General features: G+C 51.5%; 1 protein-coding gene across 18 annotated transcripts in view; it reads right to left on the bottom strand.

The window, feature by feature from the left end:
- Nucleotides 1-18,966, bottom strand: part of CACNA1C (calcium voltage-gated channel subunit alpha1 C) — a 631,482-nt gene that overhangs the window by 70,750 nt on the left and 541,766 nt on the right. For all 18 annotated transcript variants that reach the window (XM_058442545.1, XM_058442555.1, XM_058442554.1 and 15 more), the window contains 7 exons: nt 16,600-16,687; nt 15,976-16,083; nt 15,099-15,151; nt 14,632-14,778; nt 13,049-13,250; nt 11,073-11,231; nt 10,173-10,283 (listed from right to left, as the gene is read on the bottom strand). In XM_058442545.1, the coding sequence (XP_058298528.1) occupies nt 10,173-10,283; nt 11,073-11,231; nt 13,049-13,250; nt 14,632-14,778; nt 15,099-15,151; nt 15,976-16,083; nt 16,600-16,687 (868 nt within the window). The remainder of the gene's footprint in view (nt 1-10,172; nt 10,284-11,072; nt 11,232-13,048; nt 13,251-14,631; nt 14,779-15,098; nt 15,152-15,975; nt 16,084-16,599; nt 16,688-18,966) is intronic.

Genomic DNA, 18,966 nt, shown 5'->3' with positions numbered 1-18,966 from the left:
GCATACTGGCCTCCCTCTGCCTGTCCGCAGTTTCTAGAAGGCCCGGAGGACCGTTTCTTTCTTCTCTGCAGCTGGCTTAACTCATCCCTACTCTTATCCTGGGAAATGATATTTTCTTCTCCACCCCTCATTTCAGCCTTCCTGGCTCTCGGCCTCCGGACCCCTTTCCTTCTCCTTCCCCTCCTCTCTCCTAGTTTCCTTGTGATTCTGCACGTTCTCCAACTCTTCTTCCAGGACTTGAAGGCTTCTGGACAGGATTCTTGGAGTTTCTATCTTCAGAGGGAATAGATGGCGCTGACTCCTAAAATACATCTCCAGCCCAGATCGCCTGTCTGAATTCCAGATTTTCACAGCCTACGTGACATTTTCTAACCTAATATATCCCCACATTCTCACTTTAAACTGGTTTCTTCCTGTTCTTCTCTATTTCAGCAAATGACACCACTCTTCCATCCACTCAGGGAAAGCCAGGAACCTTGGAGCTGTCTCTGATTCCTGTTCCTCACCCTCACATCCAATTCGCCATCCAGTGATGTCATGACTCTGCCCCCCTCACTCCATTTCTTCCACTGCCACCTGCCTTCCCAGCATCAGACTCCTTGCTGCTCCCCATCTCACCACATCAGTCATTTGTCAGTGAGCAGCCAGCACGCTGGTTAAAAAAATGGAAATCAGATTATATAATCCCCCCACTGAATGGCCCATCCCTGTGGTTTCCAAGGACAATCAGAGGAAGTGCACACCCCTCACTGCGGTCCTGAAGGGCCTGTGCACTCCGGCACGGTCCTTTCCACGCGCCGTTCTCAGTTTCCAGAATGAGCTGAGCTTGCCCCTGCCTTGGGGTCTTTGCTCTCCCTTCTGCCTGAAATGCTCTTCTTCTGGCTCCTTTTCAACCTCCAGGGCTCAGCAAAAATGGTGCCTTCCTGACCTCCTTATTTTAAACAGGTGCCTCTTCACCCACACTCTTCCGTTTCCCCACCCCCGCCCTTACCCCATCTGAAACCTTTGTTTATTGTGTATTAGTGTCTCCCGCACTGCTCTGTGAGCCCTATAAAGATGGTACCATGCTTCAACATCATCACTGAGGCGCTCAAGAACTACTTATAGAAAGAAAAGATGGAAAAGGAAGTACAGATAAGTGGAAGTTACAGAGGGGTGCATTTTAATTCAGTATAAAGAAGGATTTCCAACAGAGCTACCTCTAGAAACAAGGAGACTCATATGGCAGAAAGTAGGACTGTGTAGAGATTTCTGCACTGATGGAAGCTCAATGGTCTCAATCTTTTCTGACACTAATATTCCGACTTTCTTTTCCTGGCTCACAATTCTCATTCATCCATTCATGCATGCATGCATCAAACTTTCACTGAATGCCTCTCCTGGCACAGAGATGAACATGAAACAGCTCCTGCCATTGATGAATTTGGCAATTTTTGTGTCCCCAGTGTGTAAGTCTTCCCGTTGCAAATGTGTGTGTGGAAACACATGCATATGAGTGTGTAGTAGGCTTCTGTTTCACTTTCCTGAGCCCACCTGTCAGCTGACTGCCCCCTCTCCTGAAAATGCTTGTCAACTCAGATTTGGAAACAAAATTCAAAGGTCCAAAGCAATCTAGGGAACGTAGGGGCCACAGACAGAATGGCTGAATGAGAGGGAAGGGCGGCAAGGGGCCTCAGAGAAGGTGGCAGGACACAGGAGTGGAGTGAACACTTTCCATTCCAGAGGGTGGTGACTCGAGAATGGCTTTCTTTCTGTCTCAGATCTTAGAAGGAAGACAGCTAACATTTACTGAGGACCCACTAAGTGCATAGCAACAACCTGGCTTATTCACATTTCTTGTTTTCATGGGGTTGTCATGGAAAGAGTGGCTTTTGAGTCACCTAAACCTGCAATAGAATCCCAGGATTTTTTCGATGATTAAATGCATTCCTATTTGTTAAGGTGCTTAGAGCAGTGTAGGGTGCATACTAAGCAGGATGGTGTTTGTTACAAACTAACAGTAACAACAAAAAGCCAGCTCTGGACTCGTTACTTAGCCTTTCTCTGACCTCCAGTTTCTTTAGATGTAAAACGAGAGGCCATAATATTTGTCTTACAGATTGAATGAGATAAGGCAAGTAAAATATTTAGCTTCATGTCTGGTTCTTCATTGACAATATGTGCTGTTTGCTTCCCTCCAGTGCTTCCAAATGTTACTGGATCTCAGGTGTAGGCATTGATTATCGATTGCTCCTTTTTAAGTTGAAATATGAATGCCAGCTGACAGGAAGTTTCCTAGTGACAAATGAGAGGGTGAACTGGGGATGCTACAAGTCTGAAGAGTGGGCCAAAGTCGCCCCAGGCACGTGTGGCCTTCCCTACCTGCTTGTACTCATGACTGAGTCCCTGGTACCAAGCATACTGCCCAGCACATGAGCTGCTCAACAAAATATTTTGGGGGTTGTTGGTGAACTTCAGCCTGCAGCAAAACACTAGCCAAGTCACTCACACAAAGAGTTCTTGAAAGAAGAATATGAAGAATGGCAAGCCCTAGGCACCGAGAAAGAGAGGGAATGGTGAAAAACTGAGCTGAAGGCTTGGAAAGCTGACTAATGGGTTGCATGAGCCACAGGAAAGGGGAGTGATAGTTTAGATGCTGGTAGCATGGTTGATGCTTGCACAACCCAACTTCAAGGATGCACTAAGATGAGCCTTAAAGTTATTTTATGGTGTGAGACAGAAATCAGACTGAAGGGATAGACGACACGGGCTCAAGATGAAAGATGACAGAATACCAACACTGCAAAAGGGCCGATTTAAAATGGTCACAGACAAGAGGGCACACCCAGGCTGGAGGTGAAGTTCCTTTGGTGCTGAGTTAGAGGGCTGGGTGCAAACTCCCCAGGCGTAGGGATCCGGCTGAGTTTCATCTGAATGGAACTTTCCCTGAAGCCTTCATTCCTCTGTAGATATGACCTCACTCAGTCTCACCGCAGTGCGCTAAGGCAGTCTTCCTACTTTACAGAGAAACAGACATGGAAGGAACGCGTGCCTGTAGGAAGCTCTTCCTGTCCCGTCTGCTCAGCCCTGGCTGGTTCAAGGTGATGCTGAGGTGGGATCTAGGCTTCCTGGGCCTCAATCTACCAGAGTTTCCTCTCTGGGTGGGATCTGGGGGCAGTGGATGATGCAGCGAAGACATAAAGCAAAATCTGCTTTGTAAAAATTAAAACTTCACAAAAATTACTGCATCATAGAGAAGTGCATGGCTAACTTAAAACAGTTGGAAGAGGAGGGTTCCTGGTGAGCGGTGCAGGTGGAGGCAGAGGTCCAGTTGGAGAGAAAGTACATTTCAGCCAGCAACGTCACTGCTGCCGAAAACATGACTGAAAAACAAACCAAGTTCCTAGAAGATTCTCCGCTTTCAAAGAGAGGAAGGGCTCCAGTGTGCATCCTTTCCTCCTGGCCATCTCACTTTCCCCTTCCTTCTCCTGGTCCTTGACTGAGCTTTTAAGAACAAGTTCTGAAACGTCTCTCAACAGTCCGTGGAAGAGTCTGTGGACATTGGAGTCTCTCCTGCCTCCGGGGCAGGCTCAGCTCAGGCCTGATGGATTTAGCCTGCAGGGTTCCCCTGGCCCCTCAGGTGGCCATGTTGGTGCCTTTAGAGGAATTCTGGCCCTGGCATTCTTCCCACTGCCTCAGCCCTGGCTGCCCCAGGGCTCTGGTGGGGCAGTTCGGGGCCTCGTGGCCTTTGCCACACCTCTCCTTAGGCTGATGAGCCGCTGCTCTGACACAGGTTCATGCACTCTCTTCTCCTGTGGCTGTTTCTGTCGCCACTGGCAACCTTCAGGAGCCTGTTCTTTGGTGGGCCGTCCACTCGCCTCCTCCCGGGGACAGAGAACCTGTCTGATTACCATCCAGACTGACACCCCAGCCTGGGTAGGAAAAGAGGCCTGGCCCACAGTTCGTAAAGGTGGTTTCTCTTCCCTTGTTCAGACAAGCAGATCTGACCTTTGACTGGGGAGCTGAGTTGTCTGCTGAGGGTGCCCTCCCAACTTCTCCACCTGCCAGGGGAATGTCAGAATCTGGTCCCTTTCCTGGGAGCGGCTTACTCCTGGAGCCAAAGACTCCAACACCTAAAACAGCAGGTCCACACCTGAGCAATCCAGACCCTCAGCCTCCGAAGTCCCCTTGCATCTGCACAGGGCACGGATGCCCCTGGAGACCCCCCAGCTGGCTGGAGGAGGGACCACAGCATCTTCAGGTCATGTGACGAAAGCTATTTGCCCAAAGAGGCCAGATGCTGAATCTAAAGGACAGAGTTTCTAGACACGGACAGAGCTGACAGAGTAGATGAGAAACTGGGCTGTTGCTTCTCTGTGGAAGCAAGTATTCTTCCCCATGCACCCACCTCCTCATTCCAAGTTTTCCTCTGCCCATCCATATGCGAACCTACAGCCCCAACCCAGCCCTCGTCTGTGCCTTTCGACACAAGCCCAGTGAAAACACGGCAGCTGGCGATGACCCTTCCACTTGAGCCACATCCTCAGGGTATCCCCAAAGATTTCTCCCCTCCGCAGGGCCTGTGCCCACCCATGTCAGGGCCAAGAATCACTCACAAGAGCAGAAACCAGTTCTAAGAACAGTGGAGCCTGCAGAGAAAAGACTGCTCTGGAAGTCACAGGATCCCTGGCCCCACATGGGCACACTAGATACGAGGATGGCTGCCCCTGAGTGTGCAAAGTCTAAGGCCAGCAACAGCCTCTGTCAGCTCAGAGCCTTCATAATGCAGAGCAGGCTGGTTTTGGCACAGGAACTCCAGGGTGCCCTGCCACTAGGAGGACCATTCCAGAGCCTCCTGGCCGTCCCTATAGCTTAGCTGGCACATGTGTCAGTGAGACCGGGGCAAGGCTGGGCCCAGAGCTGTGCTATGAAGAGTGGCCCCAAGAGAGAGCCAGCATTTGACCTCCAGGGTCCTGAGCAGCTCTGGTTCTGGCAGCATCTCATTCACCAGGCTACCGACTAGTCCTGACTTGTCCCTCACTCTCGATAAGGGAAGTGCCCAGGGCCTCGTTGATAGATTCCTCAGGACAACAGGTGGGGGACCAGAGAAACCTCTCCTCTTTCTGCCTCTCTCCCCTGAGAAGCAGCCAAGGCCAAGGCTTCACTGCCTTCACTTCCTCTTTCCTGAGAGATAATGGGCTTCAAAGCAGACAAGACTGTGGCAACTGAACTGCTGCCCCATTCTTAGCTGATACTCCGAAAATGCCAGCCACATCCTGTGTGTGTGGGGGCAGGCAGGAGCTACAGCCCCGGAAGACTTAGACGGCTGTGGTAAGGCCTGCCGGGCCCAGCAGAGACCAGCGAGCAGGGCAAGGGCGCCGGCAGGAAGGCTGGAGAGGAACCGTGGTGAGGAGGCCGCCTCCACTTCGGAAGTGACATGGAGGCCATGAGGCAGCAAGTCTGGTCAGCAGCCGGACAAGGCTCTGCACCCCAGAGGGGGTCAGCTAAGAACCTGGAGGGGCTCAGGGCTCTCAGATTTCTGTCACTAGGGCAATAAAATGCTAATGGGGAAATCTAGACAGAAGACCAATCAACTGTGGAAAAGAGTGTCTGGGTGTCCCATGGCTCACCGGGAACATACCCTATGGGGGCTCGCAGCAGCAAGACTAACTCCAGACCTCACCTGCGCTTGCTGCCTTCTTAGGACCAGCTCACGACTGGGTGGGAAAGAGTCTGCGGGGAAAGGGCCTGGGTGCTCGCAGCTGCCACCGGCTGGGGAAAGCCAGGGATGGCTGGGGTAACTGACAGTGGGAGAAACTCACTCGGGCCAGGGCGAGAGACTGTCTAACCCAGCCAAGAGGGGCTCCACTACGTATGCATCAACTTCTGGCTGAAAATCACCAGAAGAAGGGTAGGGGGGATGAGAGAAACCATCTGGATTCGTGAAGCTGGAGCAGCTGGGCTGAGGAGGCCCCACACAGAAAGAGAAGAGCGGAGACTGGGAACGTGTGGGAAAGAGGCCAGGCCTCCTGAGGTTTCAGCTGCTTATTCAAGAAAGCAGGGGGTCAGAGGGGCCAACGAGTGCTTTCACTCTGGGTCCATTCTCCCCTCTGGACCATTCTCAGGCTGGGGGAAAGCCGAAAAGGGAGACCGAGACTTTGATTCCAGAGAGCTGCCAGGGTCAAGGCCCCTCCAGCGTCCTCCTCCTGGGGAGGTGAGCACTGGCTACTTCCTGAGTGGGCTGGCTTCAGCTGAGGGGCAGGGGTGAGTCTCAGCTGCTTCACCCCTCTGCGGCCCAGGTGGGAGCCTGTGGCGGGGGGAGGAGTTAGGAGCCTTCCATGGGGTGAACCCCTGCCTTCCTGGCCTACCACCTTCCACGGAGGAGGAGCAGCTTGGAGCCCAGCCTCTCACTCATCGCCTCCTGCAGCTCCTCCTCCCGCAGTGCCCTTGCTGAGACATCCTCGACGGCAAACCTCAGGCAACTAACTGCCATCATCACTCCCACTACCAAACCGGCAGCTGACAGTGGAGTAGCTGAGACAGACGCTGCTTCCCGCGCCAGGCTCCTGTGCATTCCTTCCCTGGTGACATCGGAGCTGCCCTAAGGGGCTGAAGCCTGAGGACCACCCAGCCTCATCCTGTTAGCCATAAAGGATTTACGGTGCGGCTCCCTCTCCTGCCATTCTTACCTCCAGCAAAGTGCAATTGGGAGTTTTAACTGGAACGGTATTGAGCCTATGGATGGGTTTGAGGAGAAACGATATCTTAATAATACTGAGCTTTCCTACTCAGGAACATGGCCGATGTCTTCAGTTACCAGCTTTTCTTGAATTCCTTCCAATTTCATCATTTTCTCTGTGGAGATCTTAGCCATTTCTGTTAGACTTTTTCCCCAAGCATTGCATTTTTTTCAGTTTATCAAATCTATAAGAGTATCTTTAAAATTTATTTTCCTGTCTTTGCTGACAAGCTTCAGTTCACGATAGGACAATCCAGTTATTTAATTACCTTCAGAATATTCAAGCCAGCACTTTTCAGGCTGCCCAGCCTGGTCCTGCACCCTCGTGTGGGCTGCAGGGGCCATCCAGTTATCTCCAGGTCACAGCCTCTCACTTCTAGGGAATGAGATCCTTCTGGATCACTGTTCACTGTTCAAATCAATGCTGCCATGATCCACCTCACTCTCTTCAAACCATCCCCGCAGGTTCCTGAGGCTTTGTCAGGGACCGACTCAATCTAAACTGGTTTATGTTGATCCCTAGTTTCTTTGTGTGATTTTTATTTTATTTTATTTTATTTTATTTTTTTTGTGAACAGAGTATGAATTTAAGGAGTGGGATGGTTAGATTTAAGGCAGGGACTTACTTGAGTAAATTTATTTTCCATGGCGTGGTGAGGAGAACACACAGAAATGAAGAAATTGGGAACATCCATGACCATGAAAGCAATGAAAGAATGAAGCAAGAATACAAGTTGACCAGCTGATGGACCAACCAACCAGCCAGTTGCAGAGACAAAACATAAGCAGTGACAGCTTCAGACTGTCTTCGACATCCTTGGTTCCTAGCCATCCCTTCACAGCAAATGCTGATGCTCATCTGGGTCATACACGAACAACCATGCCAATGAAATAAAAAGTACAGCACAGAGTCCTACTTAATGGTGGGAAATGAAAGTTGTCATGGATTCGGGTCATGGTTAGAAGCCACTGGTTCTTGGGCCAGATCCAGCTGGATATTCTTCCAGAGCTTCAAGTTTTTCTAGTTTGGTTTTCTGCCTGAAAATTTTGGAGCTGCTTTTCCTGGAGTCTATTTGTGAATGAAGAACACAGCTCAGTAAGAATCCAGGGACCCAGCTGCGCTCCATGATGCTCCTAACTGGGTGGTGACCTTTCTCCCCCTCTTGCCAGAGCCCCTTTAGGGAAATTCACAGGGAAAGACCCATTTTCCTTTCTCTTTACACCACAGATGCACCCTGGAGTGTGAAATGCAAATGGCCCCAGGATGGCTCTCCTCCTTCTTGGGTAAACGTCTCTGTTATCTTGCCCATCTTCTCACAATAGAAAACCAAGGACAGAGGAAATTAGGAGGTACTTTATGGTTTAGACCACCCGCAATGGTTACTTCCAGGTATCAATTTCATGCACTTCCCAGGGAAGGTTGTCCGTATGTCTCCCGTGCTCAGGAGGCATGATTCAGAAAGTCCACTGCAGGCTCTCCAGACTGCCTCAGACATCATCAGAAACACATCTGAGTCAATTGTGGAATGACTCAAGGCTTTGAAATATTTAAACCATATGTCTCATGACACTGGATGAAAACGGTGCCAGTTTCCCCACTGAGAGGATGTCATCTGAGACTGAGGCTCGGCTCGGCAGTGACTGCACTCCTGGCCTCAGCTGGTCATGCTGCTGTGGGTGAACTGTCAGAGCTCCTGGGCTGCAGGGCTTGGACTAGGACCATGCGTGGGCAGAGACACCGTGCGCCCTAGGGAAGGTGTCAGGGCAACCCGGGGGTCCTCTCTAGGTCAGGACAAGATCTGTCCTCCTAAATGGGACTTGTACAGGAAGGTGAAAAAGAGTGTACTTGCTTCTCTGGAGAAGGCAGGAAGCCACCGTTCTGTCACCAAAGGATGTCCCTTAGGAGACTCACTCTATGAAAATCAGCTGGGATCCCCAGGCATTCTTGCAGTGAGAGAAGAATCTGCATTGTAGGAATATTGTCTTATCTTTTAAGTCTCTCCCAGGTTGCTTCCCTCTTTCTAACAAATACCCACAGGGCACTTGACACGGGAAAGTGCTAGTTAACCTCAGTGTGGTGGAAAATACAGTGAAGTCAGAGGTGCCAGATTCCAGTCTCTGTTCTGCCAGTTCTTAGCAGTGGATCAATTAATCCTGGGCACTTAATTATTTGAGCCTCACTTCCCCCCCTCTCCACAGAGGGATGCTAATACCTACTTTACAGGGACATTTTGAGAATGACGTGCGATGATATATGTGTAGCACATGATATGGAATCCAAAGTGTGAGTGAATATTCATTCAAAGAAGGCTGTGGATATCTCCTCATAAACATGGATTCAAAGGCCAAGCTGGACCCTCCCCCACCCCCAATTAATCTTGAGACCAGTAAAAACTTGAGCGAAAGTAGAAGATATGGCCAGGGACTCTTGCTCTTGGCCTCCGGTTGATCTGTGTTGCATCTGGGAAAACTACCAAAGGAGGGAGGAGAAGGCTCGGTAAGCTGGAGAGATTGTCTCAAGTCTGTAACTGCATGATGCTCCTAAAACTCACTCCTTCTCATCCTTCTCCAAAAGGTGTTATGGTAGCCTGGGGGCTGCTCAGTCGCTTTTATAGCCTCCCTCAGAAGCAGCTGTCCTGGTGGTGAACCCCGGCGAGTGGATACCGGTGATTCTGACCCATCTACAGAGGCCCAGGGTGGAAGGTGTGGCTCACACCAGTGTCTGCTACTCCACCACTGAGGATAGTGGGGGTGACTGGCTAGGAAGGGCACAGATGATCCAAAGGACAGGAATTCTGACCCTGCCTCATTCAGCAGCAGGCCTAATCTTCTTGCCCTTACACAAGGAACAAAGCAGAGAAATTTGCGGGTAATTGTTCTTCCTGCCCCAGTGTGTAAGGAGCAATGCCATAGCCTCTGAGGCAGGGAACAGGAGTGCCCATGGGCTGGAGCCCTGAGCCCTGAGCCCTGAGCCAATCCAGCCGTGGCTGAATGTTTTATATGAGGTTGGTCTGTGTGGCTGATGAAATGGGAGGAGGCTGGAACAGAGGCCTGAGTGGATCTGGGGGGCTGGGCCCAGAGAGGTTTGGTCTGCCAGTCTATGAGCATAGTTTCTTCTATTAACAGGTTATGCACTAGAGGATGGGACATAGGAGAAAAGACTATCACCTGCCTCTCCTAGGAGAGGCTCAGAGGTTCAGCTCAGCGAGGAATCTGCAGCTTGTGCATGCCAGCCAGGGTCCACACCGAGAGCTGAGCGTGTTTCCTGGAGTTGGCCTGGTTTAGCTCTGGGCAGGTGTAGGAGTTGGGGCACTGATCATTGGAGCAGGGATGGTCCTTCACCGATGCCTTTTTCCCTCTTTCCCTCATTCTGCCTTCAATACCTGCACCCCAACTCCCTGTTGCCTGTCCACCCCTGATGCCTGGGAATCAAAGGTCTTTCTCAGAGGCCTACCTTGGGTTTGAAGGCAATGAGCTTCAGGATCATCTCCACGGTGAAGAGGCCAGTGAAGAGCATGTTGAGGATGTTCATGGCAATTTTGAACAGGCAGCTCTGGCCGTAGTGCTGCATCAGGAGAGGGGAGGAGCTATGAACACGGGGCAGGGAGGTCTCTCCTCCTCCCCACCTTTTGCCCAGCCTTCTCGGAGGCCCTCGCCTCAGCAAGACCTTCCTCGAACCAAACCCCCAGAGGGCCACCCCCCTCTCCGTGGGCAGTCAGGAGGACTCAGGAGAACCTCCAAACTCTTCCCTGCTCTGCCATCTCTGAACACATCCGTGTTCATTTCCCTGGTTGGCCGTGACAGCTTTATGGAGACTCTGGCACTCAAGAGAGCTTGGGAACAAGCTCTGTCCCTGAAGACAGGTGGATACAGAACCCACCTCCACACGCCACACCTTACCGACAACGAATGCGTCCAGCTCATCCCTCCCTTCTCCATCTCCCCCCGTCTCTCCATTGATCAATCAACAACGAACGCATCCAGCTCATCCCTCCCTTTCCATCTCCTCCCCTCTCTCCATTGATCAACCAACAACGAGCACATCCAGCTCATCCCTCCCTTCTCCATCTCCTCCCCTCTCTCCATTGATCAACCAACAACAAACACATCCAGCTCATCCCTCCCTTCTCCTTCTCCTCCCCTCTCTCCATTGATCAACCCAGGGTGCCATGGATTCTTCCGTAAGGCCCAGAGAGGAGCGCATCCTTGACAGAGAACACTCATCTTTCTCCAACTGCCTCCCTTGGTGACCAGGAAGGCGATGCACTGAGCTGCCTGCCGCTCCGTTACACTTTCCATCCCCGTGGCACGCTCCCTTCTGCAGCACCGTGGCTGTGCTCCTCCTTGGACTGACCTGCATGGCCAGGCAGATGGTGTTGAGCAGGATGAGGACGAACATCAGGTACTCGAAGTAGGTGGAGTTGACCACGTACCACACTTTGTACTGGTGCTGGTTCTTGGGGATGTACCTCCGCAGGGGCCGGGCCTTGAGGGCGTATTCCACGCACTGTCGCTGGGAGGGTGGTGGAGGATGGGGAGAGTGGGGTTAGTTACCTGGAGGGTGTGGGGGGGAGCTGGCAGAGAAGTGTGGGATGTGAATGAAACCACACACTGTGGGGTGGGGTTCTCCAGAAGTCTGAGAAATCATTGGCTGCTCTGGCTCACTTACAGGTGGGAGGTGTTATTTGGAAAATGTCTTGATTTTTCCATGGCCCCCTTAATCAAGGAGAGAGCCCCTTCTTGTCAAATCCCCGTAACAAGGTCCTAGGCAGGGACCATGCATCTCCTTTGCTCACCCTGGTGATGCCTGGCAGGTGCCTCGGCAGGGAGTCGGCATCGCTAAGAATGTGCTTCCTGACTGACTGACAGCTGTGCTTCTCATTGATTACTGCCCATGCCACAGACCCTCCTTGGGTACTTCTCTCCTCAGTTTTTCTTTCCTGTCCTAAATCCTAGAGTGCAGTGGTGTGATCTTGGCTCACTGCAACCTCCGTCTCCTGGGCTCAAGCGATTCTCCTGCCTCAGCCTCCCAAGTAGCTGGGATTACAGGCACGCGCCTCGACACCCAGCTAATTTTTTGTATTTTTAGTAGAGATGGGGTTTCACCATGTTGGCCAGGCTGGTCTCAAACTCCTGGCCTCAAGTGATCCGCCCACCTTGGCCTCCCAAAGTGCTGGTATTACAGGCATGAGCCACTGTGCCTGGCCAACTAAATCAAACTTTCTTATTTGCCAGTGTCCATAAGACGGAAAAACACAGTTCACTGAGAGGGAAGGAGATTCCGGGCTAACTAGATTCTCGGGACTCTGGCAGAGAGCCAGTCCATTTCTCTGCACTTTGCCCCGGCTTCCAGATCAGGAACTGGGGAATCTCCCCAGCCTCTTCTCAAAGCCTCAGCCGCGGTGTCCAACGCCTGAGTCTTAACGCTTTTACCTCCTCCTATTCTTTCCATCGCTACCATCATTAACCTGATACTAGATCGGGGTCTAATCCTCTCTCATTTCCACTTTCTAACTGGCCTCCTCTCTTTCCTGCCTTCTTTCAATCCAGGGTCCACACAGCAGCCAGCAGAGTGACTCTGTGCCGGAGATGTAGACTTGAAAACCCACGGGGGATTGGCTGGCCTGGTGAGGGTCACAAGGGGCACACCACGCTGTGCTCCTTCCCGTGGGCACTCCTTATTCACAGGCAGGAATGTATTTCCCCACAGACTCCTCCCAGTGGGAGCCGAGCTAGGGAACAGACCCGAGGCACTACATCTACCTCCCACCCTGACAGCTTCCTGACTCAGCCACGGCACTGCCAGCTCTTCATGGCTAACAGAACCTGTCACGATACTTGGCATCACCATCTCACTCCCACTTAAGCCTCTTTCCTGCCCCCACCTCCCACACAAGCCTCTGGGTTTTACTTAAGAAACCACGTAAGAGTGGTTTCCTGAAGCCGTTCTGTTCCCCACCCCCAAAGCCCTCACTCCCTCACAGTTCTAGTTTCTCTCCTCCGTATCATGGTGCCGACCCACTTGGGTCCTTCTAACTTGTTAACTTCTAGATAGGGCATGAGATTGGACAAAACCTATCACAGAGTATCCTTAAGTAGAAGCTTCATAGATATTTGTTGGCTGAGTACATTTGCCAGATCTGGGGTTTGCAGGAATTTGCATTTCTTTTGCAAGTAAGAAAGACCGACAGCCCACTCTGGTTGAGGAGTAGAGAGACGATCTCAGGACCTGCACGGCCTCTCCCTGTTGCAGCCCCTCTGCGGGGTGGGCCGTAGGCTGTCATTCCCTCCATAGGCCCCGCTTCCCTCCGCTCCTTCCTAGGAAGCTACCTGGTTCTTGTCCAGCTCACAGTTCTTGTACTCCTGCTCCCCCTGCTCCTGGAAGGTGACGATGACGAAGCCCACGAAGATGTTCATCATGAAGAAGGCGATGATGATGATGTAGATGATGAAGAAGATGGAGATCTCCACGCGGTAGTTGTAGATGGGGCCCTTATCTTCCGTGTGGGAGTCGATGGAGCGGTACAGCAGCCTGCAGGAGGAGACAGGTCCCACAGAGGGAACTGGAGAAGCAGGGTCCCCTCTGTGGAAGGATGGCACCACTGCTCCAGGAATCCCAGGGATCAGGGTGCAGGAGACAGCTCTGAGCTGGAGTCCCAGCTCGGCCACTTACTGGCTGTGTAACCTCGGGCAAAGCGCTTAACCTCTCTGAGACTCAGATTCTTCATCTGTGCATTGGAGACAATAATTCCTGACTTTCCTACCTTGCAGGGTAGTTAGAATAATGTATAGGAAGGTGTTTTGAAACTGTGAAGAGCTATTTAAATGTAACATGAGTCATGGACATTGATTTAAAACACTGGAAATATTGGTAAATATTGAGACAGCTTTGCAAACTGGCATGGGCTCAGAGAATGTTAGAAGGAATGTAAAATAAATCTCTCCGAGAGCAAATATCCACTCAGCTAAAAACACTCACCCGACCCATGCTACTCCCATCATCACCAACGGTCTGGTTTCAGACTTCAGCAGTTTACATACATATGCCATTCATCTGAGCCTGGGCTGTGTGCCCCACGAAGCTTGTTATTCTTCATGGACAGGGATTATGTCTTCCCCTTCCTCAGTTGCCCTGCACGGCACTTGGTTATTCTCCAGCTATCGCCTATATCTTACCACATAATAATGTGACTCTTACCTAAGATCCATGCATTGCTGTTGACTTAGAAACATTTAGAATTTTCTGACTTTCAGATTCTAATTTCACTGGAATACATATTGGGGGAAAAGCAGGTATCTATACAAAGATATAAGGAGCTGATGGGAAGCTGCCTGGTAGAGGTGATGCAGTGTACAAGGCCCACGGGCTGCTCTAGGCACAAACGCATTGCCTCTGCAGAGGAAGTGGGGCCTGGGCTCCCATCCCTTCCTTACTTTCCACCGTAAATACAGGCAAGGCTTTTTCTAAGGAGACCGGGGTCCAGTCAGTAAAACAAAGACATCTCAGCCATCTTTACCCAATGAAGGGCATGCTGGGAGTGGCAATCTTGAATCCTATGGTGACCACAGGGCCCACACCTGGAGAAGTTCTCCCCACACCCAACTCCCAGATGCCATAAGGGTAACGACAGAGATCTCTGACATTGTGGCTCATGCTGAGGTTGGAAAGAGGGCTAAAAAAAAGTCTTTTTTTTTTTAGCCCTTCTAGACACCTTCTAGAGAAAGAAGAGTCTGTGTTTCAGCAGTGACAGTGGACTATAAGTTCTAGAAATACACCTCACTGTCTGGGGAGGACCCAGGTAAATATGACCTCCAGAAGGAGTGCGAGACATTAACAAACTTGGGGAGGGGCTGGAAAGTCAGTACCGGCCTTTGAATGTCAGGGTTCATGGGGCCTTGGTTTGCATACTCACTCTGGCCACCCTTCGAAGGTGGAGACAGTGAAGAGAGCCATCATGGCTGCCAGAACATTGTCAAAGTCAAACTTGCTGTTCTCCCAGCTGCGGGGTTGGATGATGGGGTGGTCAACCTCCCCGTCTTTGTACGTGATGTAGTTGCCCCTGAGAGAGGAGGAGAAGGAGTTTACTCTGGGATCGCCCATCTTCCTTCACGCCTGGCCTGCCAGTGACCCTGAACGCTGGGTGGGATGGGACTGCCTGGCTTGAACTTCACCGTTCTAGCCATGGGAGGAGCTTCAGTGGGCAGAAACTTCAGGAACAAAAAATGCTACACATTGTATCAGTGAGGCCAGATTACATATAGGCAAAATCCAGGTGCCACTGCAGTCTTAGGAAATGAGCTGTCCCTCCTTTCTGGTCAAGCCTCCAGCCTCCTGGGGCTGACCGGCCGTGGCCCCGGCTGCCCTCCCACCTCCACTCACTTGCATTCCGCCTCTGTCTGCTTGGAACTGTCTGAACAGGTGTACAGCTTTCCCTGGAAGGCAGAGAACAGAGTATTAGAGATGTTCGGTAATCAATGAGTCAATCCAAAAGCAATGAGTGAGCATCTCCATAGCCCAGCACTGTGCTAGGGACACTGGGATAAAAAGTGCAGAATCCGGATGGGCAGGGCCTGACTCACATGCACAGAACAGTGGCGAATACAGACGCCAGTGCTGCAAGTAGCACTGCAATGCAAAAACGGGAGCTCCGGTCCATGGGAGCTGTACTCTCCAGGAAGGTCTCGCCAGGGAGGGAGAAGTGGAGCTGGGCTCAGAGGGATGAATTAGATGGGAGTTTACACAGTGGGCGGTGGCGGGGGAGAATGCTCTAGGTGGGAGAATAGCAGAACTAAAAGGGTGAGGGCAAAAAAGACCAGAATCCAAGGAGGACACGAGGGGTGCTGCAGGAAGCAGCAGGAGCTGACTTTGACAGGTGCAGGGCTCTGAAAGCCGGGTGGTGCAGCAGGGACGTGATGCTGTTGATAACAGGTCACTGCTGTAGGCTTTAAGCAAGTGACTGACACAGAGCTTCCACAGGCTGAAAGTCCCTCTCTCTCTCTTTCTAGAAGGAAGGGCAGTGACCTCAAGGGCAGGTAAAGTAAAGAGGGTGAGGGACCTCTGGCCTGGTGGCCCGATGCCTCCTTCCAGCGCCTCCCACCCCTGGTCTGAAGGTTGAGTCGGGCTGCAGGTGGAGGTTACATCCAGGCCAAGTCTGGCCCGGGACACTGTCTCATTTGTGCTATATCTGCCAGCTCCCTTCCCCGGGAATGCTGATGGGAGGGAAGGAAGGAGGACCACAACGGAGCCCAGACTTTACCTTGAAGAGCTGGACCCCAATGCAGGCAAACATGAACTGCAGCAGGGTGGTGACAATCACGATGTTCCCGATGGTCCGGATGGCGACAAACACACACTGAACCACATGCTGCAGTGGGAAGGGACGGGGAGAGGGACGTGGCTTCAGGAGATGGCAGGAGCCTTTCCAGGAGGTAGCAGGGGCAGCCCGTTTGCCACAACGGGGAGTAATTGGGCTGAGAGGGGCAAAGCCACGCTCCCAGAGTCACATGGGAAGTGATGGACTGTAATGGGATGCAAAGGCCCCCACTGGACTCTCCGTGACTACAAGGACAAAAGTCCTGCCAGCCTCCCATCTTACAACAGTGGAAGGAATATAGGGACGGAGGCACCACAGGGGCACAGGGTTTGCATGGGATCTCCCTTTGGCACATTCCGCTTAGAGAAGACAGTTTGGATGGCTGCCTCTGTTACTATGCTGTTCATTACGGAACCGGGACCTGCAGTGGGACCAGTGTCTGGGACCCCCCATGGCAGCCACTTGGTCTGACCATGGTCTCCTCCTTCCAACCCACCCCTCACCTCTGTGGAGTTCCCACTCCCCAGCCGGCTGCCTGGAGCCTCCCTACCCATGCCCTCAACTCACCTTTAGCCCCTTGGCCCTGTTGATGGCCCTCAGGGGCCTGAGTACTCGCAGGACTCGCAAGATCTTCACGACATTGATTGCACTGGACCTGGGAGAGGGAAACAGGCAGGGTAGTAAGCTCCTCCTGTTTCTGGGGGGAGCAAAAATAACGTGGTAAGGGAGTGTCCTGACAGGTGAATCCCAGGCAAACCTGACAAAACGTAAAGCCCATCTCGGGGACGTTTGCATTCTGGGACCACTCTCTACTCCTGTCTCCCACCCCTGAGAGCCTGGAGCTTGCCTGTAACCCTGGGGCTTTCCTGTGGGTGAATAAATAATACGCAAGGTGGCTCATGGCAGGTCATTAGCAATGTACTGTGCTACTCAGAGGGGCATTCACAGTGTCAGAGAAAGAAATTCAGAGCAAGGCCATGGGACTTCAGACCCCAGTGCAGACACTTGCTAGCCAAGGCACTGAGGACAAATTTCCTAAATTTTCTGACCTCTAGTTTCTTTATGTGTAAAATGGGTCTGTAATCAGCTCAGAAGGTCTTTGCAAGGGTTAAATAGGAATTCTATGTAAATCACCTAGCCGTGTGCTTGATAAACTGCCTGAATGGTACCTGCTCATGATGCCTGCTGGAGACGTTACTACACTTAAAGGAATGCCGTACCAACGGTGGGATCTCGGGCCTTGTGGCTGGAGGTGATGGGCACGGGGAGGGGATTTCTTGGTGTTTATCTCCAAACACATATCCTAGACAGCTGCTCCTGGCACCTATACATAAAACCCGCCCAGAGCACACTCAGGACTCCAAGGAAGGATGGGCTTTACTGTTGGGGCTCAGGAAACAACACCCCAAAACGACTGCCTTAGAAGCAGTCTCAGAAGCAAAAGTTTTTCTCTGACCTCTTCTTGCCCTCCTGTCTCAGTCCCCTTCTCCTCCGAGGCTAGCCACAGACACTAGAATCCCTCTTCCCCAAGACGGCTCAAGAAACCAGAACCCAGAACCCCGTTTCCCCAAAGCCAGCCACACAACCTAAAAATATTACTCAAATTTTCCCTCTGCTTTTCTGAATAAAAACTGGCCATAAAAATGATCAGATCTACCATGTGGGAGTGTAGATCCTAAGACTCCTATTGCAGACAGGATCCTGTCCCCGACCCCGAAGGAAGGAAAGCTTCACAGAGAGGCCAAGAAGAACCTAGAGACAGGCCTTGCTGGGTCCCCCACTCAGTCCGTTCGCGTTAGATCCTACCCTTCTTGTCCAATCACATTTCTACACGGCTGTCCATACTTTCTTGAACCTAAGCATAAAAATGGTCAATTTCCCCTGTATCTTTGGGTCTGCATTCTGAAGGCTCTGTGTACACACGTTAAATAAATGTGAATGTTTTTTCTCCAATTAACCTTTCTTTTGTCAGCTGAGTTTTCAGTGAGCCTTCAGAAGGCCAGTCCCTTTGGCTCCTACGCTGCACTCCAGGTTCCATACACCTGGGATGCCGAGGCCAAGTCAGAGCTTCTTGGAGTCTCAGGCTACGGCTTTTCCCCAGTGCGATGGAGACAGCAGGAGACAGGCCCCTGAGCAAGATGCCTGGATGGTTTTTGGAGTTGTCCATCCTACCCAGGTGGGGCTTACTAACCATACCACCTTGGCGAGCAGCTGTGGAGCACATCCTAACCCTCACAGGCTGACTACCTGAGACAGCCTCTCAAGCTTCTGGAGAGCTTCATACTTGCCTCGGGACCTAAACAATGAATGGCAGGCCAGCAAGCGCTGATTTCATGCTTTGTGTGGTCAGGATGATGTGCTCAAGAAGGGGCTGGTGGAAAGATCCAGTTTATCTGGTGCATGGCTTTTATTCCAAGAGATGCAAAGGCCTTTCCTATCTATCACTGTGTCTCTCCCACAGTCTCTCTGGGAGGGAGTCAGTTTGCACTGAATAACAATGGAAGGGATTTAAAGGTCAGATGGGAAAAACACAGGCTAAAGAGGAAGAATTCCTCGTTGAAGGTTAAATAGTGATTGAGTGGCCATGCTGGGATTCAAATCTAGACTTGTAGGCTCCCAAACAGAAAATATGGGGTAATATAACTGATGATCACAGAAAAGGGTCTCTCCCAAGGCCCTGGTCCCTGCATGATCTCAGCCGACCACGAAAACACTCTTGGGAGGAGAGACCCAGGAACCCTGGGATTTAGGCGTTTCTCTACCATAGGTGTGACCTTGAGCAGGTGTCATGATGGCCTGAACTCCAAATTTCCCATCTATACAATGATGATAATAACACTTGCCCTGTCTCCCCCATCGTTTTGTGGGTGCGAGGACCATAGAAGAACGTGTATGTGCAAGTGTTTTGAACGTTAAAGTGTAGGATTCACACTA

This window comes from Hylobates moloch, unplaced genomic scaffold, assembly GCF_009828535.3.
Source record: "Hylobates moloch isolate HMO894 unplaced genomic scaffold, HMol_V3 SCAFFOLD_8, whole genome shotgun sequence".
Classification (NCBI taxonomy): domain Eukaryota; kingdom Metazoa; phylum Chordata; class Mammalia; order Primates; family Hylobatidae; genus Hylobates; species Hylobates moloch.
The sequence above is the reverse complement of the archived record's forward strand: the minus strand, read 5'-3'. Positions and strand labels throughout refer to the sequence as shown.